The sequence below is a fragment of the Erythranthe guttata genome, chromosome 4, assembly GCF_056151865.1.
Source record: "Erythranthe guttata isolate IM_541 chromosome 4, IM_541, whole genome shotgun sequence".
Taxonomy (NCBI): Eukaryota; Viridiplantae; Streptophyta; class Magnoliopsida; order Lamiales; family Phrymaceae; genus Erythranthe; species Erythranthe guttata.
Window position 1 is genome coordinate 13,956,917 of NC_142536.1, and position 6,000 is coordinate 13,962,916.

Sequence of the window (6,000 nt, forward strand, 5' to 3'; positions counted from 1 at the left end):
ATGTTATGTCAAAAAGTCTACCAAACTCCTACGGAAATGCATTGACAAATTAGATGCAAACAATACGGGTAACGACAAGTAAAAACAATCACAAGAAGTGGCATAAGATTAACGTAATGCACCTGGTTAAGAAGTTTATGTCACGGTCTTGTGTACTATGGCTGCATGGTAAGAATGACGTATTGAAATGCTTGTACATCTATAAAGTAGAATTTTTTGTATTTTTCTTACCTTTGTATATGCATCGCTTGTAATGAAGTTAATATCAAAACCTATTGGGGCAGGGGATGGGGATCGGACCCTGTATGCGATAGATTTCGTCTTTTCATACAAGTTAATACCTGAATGATCGTGTCCCATTTTGAATAAGGGAATGCATTTTTTTTCAAAGTTTTTTTTAGAATGCATAAGCATAAGTTAATCACTCGTTTATAGTTGAGTAATTATATTCCATTTTGTCTTGTGATCCTAATAATTTCTCTCTAGTTCAATAGTCTAACACCTTGCATTGCATGTTCGTTATGGTTAAAGCAGTAGTATCATTTGAGTGGTGATGGTGTTAGTTACTTACATATTTTTACCTAGTTTGTCTACAAATGAGCATGTGTTGTTATTGTTTTCACATATTTGATTTAAGTCGATGGTATTTTATATATTTGGTTATTGATTGATATACTTCCTTTTCATTCTGAAAAGTCGTGGGATGTTTTTTGTTGTGTTTTGTTTAGAAATTTTAACAGTACTAGATCTTTTGTAACATATAAACAAATATTTTTTAATTTCAAATTTGGATTATAAAGAGAGATACATCAGGGCTGAGTAACGAGAGCACATAGCTCAAACTCCAGTTACAAGCCATGGAACAACAATATTGTGTGACGGTTAGTACAATACATAACACCCAAAAAGTGGTCTTATTTTGATTATTTTTATTAATCTTCACTACAAAAAAAGAGCTTTTAAATAACGAAACAATGGTAACAATTGTAATATTTGTCACAATAAGTAGTCTATTGTAACGAATTATAATTTTTGTCACGAAAAAATCACTTTTTTGTAACGCTTCTATAAAATCGTTACCAAAAGAAGAATTTCGTTACCAAAAAACTCAATATTTGGCGACAACCAAATATATTGTTACAAAACCTTTATTTTTGTTACAAAAAATATTTTCTAGTGACAAAGATAAACAATCGTTACAAATGTGATAATATTGTCACAAAAACTTGTTATTCTTTTGTGACAAATTTGAATCTATTACAATAACTTAATGGAATTGCTTTAGATAGTTATTAATTATTCAAATATACGAATACATTTTAGAATGCTGTTAATTTTTAGAATGTTACAACTTACAAATCAATTGACTTAATTTTGTTACAAAATGTTTTTTTTAGAATGTTGTTAATTTTATGATGATCAATTAATTGTTAATAAAAATAATTCTACTAGAAATATTTTTATTTTATTGTGTTATCATATGTACTTAACTATCATCAACACCAAATTATTTGTTATTACAAAATATATGAACGACATAAAAAATATATTTGAAGTATATTTGTTATTATTAATTATTAGTCTACATTATTTTTTTATTTGAATGTTTCGAATTTAAAACATCAATTTTCATTAGGGATGGCAACGGGTCGATTATGGGTCGGGTTTGCCTAAACCCAAGACCCGACCCACGAAAAATATATAAACCCAAGACCCGCCCCAACCCGCTTTAGCTTAGACACAGACCCGCCCAACCCAAACCCTAACTAAACGGTTCCGACCCGCCAGACCCGCTAGACCCATTAACATATACAAAGTTTAATATTTTTTTAACTTTCATAACATTTTGCTTGTATATTTTTACGAAATAATCTCAAATCTCAATACTAAAATACAGTATTTTAAAAAATCTCTACAAGTGACATAACATGAACAATAAAATTACAATTAATTATATTTAACTTCGATAATAAGTAAAATTCAAAATGCAAGACAATTAGCGGTGGTCGACAAGTGATAAATATTACTCACGAGAAATGAGATTCGAATAATAAAACAGTTAAAATAGGTAAATGAGAATAGACAAGATGTAAATTGATAGTTTGATAAATGAAACTCGAAATTATATATATATATATATATATATATATATATATATATATATATATATATATATATATACATATACACGGGTCGGTTCCAATAAGACCCGTAACCCGACCCAAAACCATCCGGTTCTTGAAACTTAAACCCATTACCCGACCCAGAACCATTTAGCTGACCCAAACCCGCCCCAAACGGGTCGGTTCCGGGTCCAAGACCCGCCAAACCCGTACCCATTGCCATCCCTAATTTTCATATCACCTAGCAGAAACTTTAATATCAAATATTGATTTTTAAGATTAGCAAAATTCATTTTATCAATTGATATTGTAATAGAAATAATAGTAGTAGAGACACTTTGAGTTGTAAAACAATTAATATATTCTAAAAGAATATTTTTTTACTAAATATAATTAATCTATTATAGAAATGGGCCAAATTGCCCAAAATTTATTGCGCAAGTAGCGGCCATTGTGTTTTATTTTTTCCTTTTTCTAGAAATGGGCCAAACTACCTATTATCATAATACGTTTTTTGTGTTGAATATTACCAAAATAAAGTGACATTAAGTTGCCATTATTTTTATTTTTTCCTTTTTCTTATTTACCCTATTCTCCCTTGAATATTTCTATTCTCTTTAATTCACTTCTCTCTCTGTCTCTCATATCGATATTATACAATATTATACAGTAATGACGGAGCGATGCTCGATTCCTTTCTCTCGCCTCAACCATTGCCATCGTCGGCCTTCGTTTGTGACCTTTGCCGCCGCCGAACCTTCTATTATCTTAGGTAAGGCCTCTCTCTTGTTTTCCCTATGCCCAATCGCATGTTAGGGCTTTTGCTGTTAACAATGACCAGAGTGATGCTCGATTTCTTTCTCTCGCCGTTGTTGGCCTTCGTTTGTGGCATTCGAAGGAGCCGAGCCTTCTATTATCTTAGGTAAGGTCTCTATCTTGTTTTCCCTTTCCCCCATCTTCAATCTCATTTTAGGGCTTTTGCTGAAAATACCCTAAACTGGATTTGGTTCATAAAATTAAATTGAGAAATTTTAAATTTATTAAGGATTATGAATCAAATGTAATATTTATGTCCTAAGCACATTAGGATTTCTCTATTTCCACAACCTAACAAACGTAGATGGAGTGCTGCAAGTTTGCAAAACTTTTTTGATTATTTGTTTTTCTTTAGTGTTTGTTTTTCTTTGGTGTTTGTTTCTTCTATCGATTACATTTTGTAAGAAATAATTTTTTTTGTTATGAACAAAATCTAGTAAGTAGTATGATCCTTTTTTTTTATTTCATGATGGGATTGGAATTTATTCTCCTGTTATTCTGTATTATGTAAGTGAAGTTGAGTTGGTGAATAAGGTTTTATGTTCATGAGAGATATTGATAGTGTTTTTTTATTGATGAGTTAGACAATTTGTCAAGGATTTTTTTACAAAACACGGGAAAAGTTGTGGAATAAGAAATTCAAGAGCTTGAGCTTACCTGATGGTGGGAAATCAGTACGAAATTTCTAGTGATATGGTTATTTGAAATATCTTGACATTTATGTCTCACTCTTGTATTCACATGATTCCATTTACCATGCTAATGGAATGCTATTAATACTTGTACAGCTGGTCGAGTTGTTGCTTTAAGCATTGGTGAAGATAGTTTTTGGGCGAAGTAGCAACAACAGCGGCGATTGGGCAGAGCTGCAACGACGATTGGCCGAAGCCGCAACGGCGATTGGGCGAAGCCGCAATGGCGATTGGGCGAAGCCGCAACGGCAATTGGACAAAAGCCGGAATGGCAATTGGCAAAGCGAAAATTTAAGGTAGAACTAGTAAAAATTGCTTTTGATACCGCACTATTAGATAACTTATTTTGACAATTTGAGCACGGATGATGTGGATTGCTCATTGTTTATTTCTTGCAGCAGTTTTTACATTCAAAATTGCAACTTACATTGTTATGTCTTATAGGTAATTAACCCCGCCTTCCACATAATCTTGAATTTTTCCACTTTCTAGATGGTTCTAGAAGTTTCCTAATAGTGTTCATCCTTCCAATATTTTTTCCAGCTTCAAATGGAAATCCGAGAAATGCAAATTCTTTGCATTACATTGATCCTTCAGGTCAAAGAAACGTCTATCAGCAGGTAACACATCTGAGCAATCATGACATTTTTGGTGCAAATATATTTTTCAATCTTTATTTGGGGTATATATGTTAAATAATGCAAAAACTCGTTTGTAGGCAATAATGGAGATTGGAGAGGTGATACAATTCTACGATTCAGACATACGTTTTCCTGCTTGGGGATTCGGTGGAAGAATACCCAATGCTTCAGTATCTCACGGTTTCAACTTGAATGGAAGTTTATCCGATTTTGAGGTAATTAGTATATATTAATATATTATTTTAGTTAAGGACCGAGAACCTAAACTTTAGATGCTAAGATGAATGTTATCTAGGCTAGCTAGCTATTGCTTGAAATTCTTATTGCTTCTTTAGTGGTTGCTTAAATATCATCTTCTGAATTCTTATCAGTGCTTTTAAAAATATTTGTTCTATTCTCATGATATTAGTTCTTAATTTCCATGTATGTCATTATGTAATGTGTATCATTAAAATTATTCTGATACAGTCGAATTGTACTTGTGTCTGCAGGTTTTTGGAATAAATACAATGGTGGATATTGCAACATGATGTTGGAGAAAATTACTTTTGTTTTGACCAATCAATTGTCCTTTTTTTAAAAAAAAAAAACAATAAAACATGATGTATCTTATATTTTAAGCTTGTATAAGGATGTAATTATAAATTTATCGTGTTTTATATTTATATTTTAAGCTTGTATAAAGATTTATATAGTATTTGTGAGAATTATATAGGTAGCAAAAATATATATTTTTTTAATAAATTATGAGTATTTGTGAGGATAAAAATTGTCACATAAGGTATTTGTAACGAATATTGTTATTACAAATATATATAAAATATTACTCCAAATTTGACTATTGGTGACGAATGTATTTCTTGTAACGATACGAAATAGTTTTAGTGAGGATCAAGTTGTTACCATAAATAGAGATATTGTAACAAACCTTATGTCGTTACCAATACATTTGTAACGAATGTAGAAAACTTGTCACCTAAACTTCTAGCGTCGAGCTTTAAAGGACAAACAAAAGATAACAAATCTGTTGTTACAATAAGTTTTAGCGACAAATTTGGCACATATTGTGACAACTTTTTTCCTTGCGAAAAGTGTCTTTTCTTGTAGTGCTTCTTTAAACAATACATTTATTATTCGAGCGTAAATATATAATTTGCAAATAGCAGGTTCAATTGATAAAAAGAAGCAGGGAAGAGAAAGAAATGCTATCGATTGTATTGTTGCTGCATTTTACGGAGTTCTTGTCTGATTATAGTTAGGTTTACTACTGACCAGACTAGCTAGTTTACCATGTATGTACTTTTTTTCTACAAATCATATTGTAAGGAAAAAATCTTTGGTAAATTTTATATATTTTTTATTTGTTGTTATATGTCTTGATTTGTAGAGGAAATTTTGATTCAAATAGTGTCTCTATATTTATAATATTTGATTTCTTTTATTGTTTCGTGTTCAGGGCAAACATAAATGGGTACATATATGCTTCACAAATTGTAGTGAATGAGTGACAATATTCAAGTTGTCACTCTAGGTTCATTTAACTAGTGATAACATTCAAGTTGTCACTCTAGATTCATTTTATTAGTGACAATATTTCAGTTGTCACTTTAGGTTCATTTTATTAGTGACAACAATCAAGTTGTCACTCTTCTTGCTTAAGTGACAACATGAATGTTGTCACTTTAACTAAAATCTATAGTGACAATATTTTGTAAGTTATCACCAATG

At 31.1% G+C, this 6,000-nt stretch overlaps 1 protein-coding gene across 1 annotated transcript; it reads left to right on the forward strand.

The window, feature by feature from the left end:
• Positions 1 to 3,599: 3,599 nt before the first annotated feature.
• On the forward strand, positions 3,600 to 4,956 carry LOC105951050 (protein BONZAI 3-like). Its single transcript, XM_088817530.1, has 6 exons — positions 3,600 to 3,635; positions 3,781 to 3,927; positions 4,030 to 4,075; positions 4,175 to 4,251; positions 4,350 to 4,487; positions 4,764 to 4,956. The coding sequence occupies exons 1-6, from the start codon at positions 3,600 to 3,602 to the stop codon at positions 4,800 to 4,802; spliced, it is 483 nt and encodes a 160-aa protein (XP_088673656.1). The 3' UTR covers positions 4,803 to 4,956.
• The last annotated feature ends 1,044 nt before the right edge of the window (positions 4,957 to 6,000 follow it).

What these genes read in the sequence shown, in the direction of transcription:
- LOC105951050 (XM_088817530.1), top strand. Translation starts at nt 3,600, where the DNA reads ATGGTGGGAAATCAGTACGAAATTTCTAGTGATATG. An exon ending in TGGCAAAGCGAAAATTTAAG is followed by an intron (nt 3,928 to 4,029) that starts GTAGAACTAGTA and finishes TATTTCTTGCAG; the next exon opens with CAGTTTTTACATTCAAAATT. An exon ending in AAAGAAACGTCTATCAGCAG is followed by an intron (nt 4,252 to 4,349) that starts GTAACACATCTG and finishes ACTCGTTTGTAG; the next exon opens with GCAATAATGGAGATTGGAGA.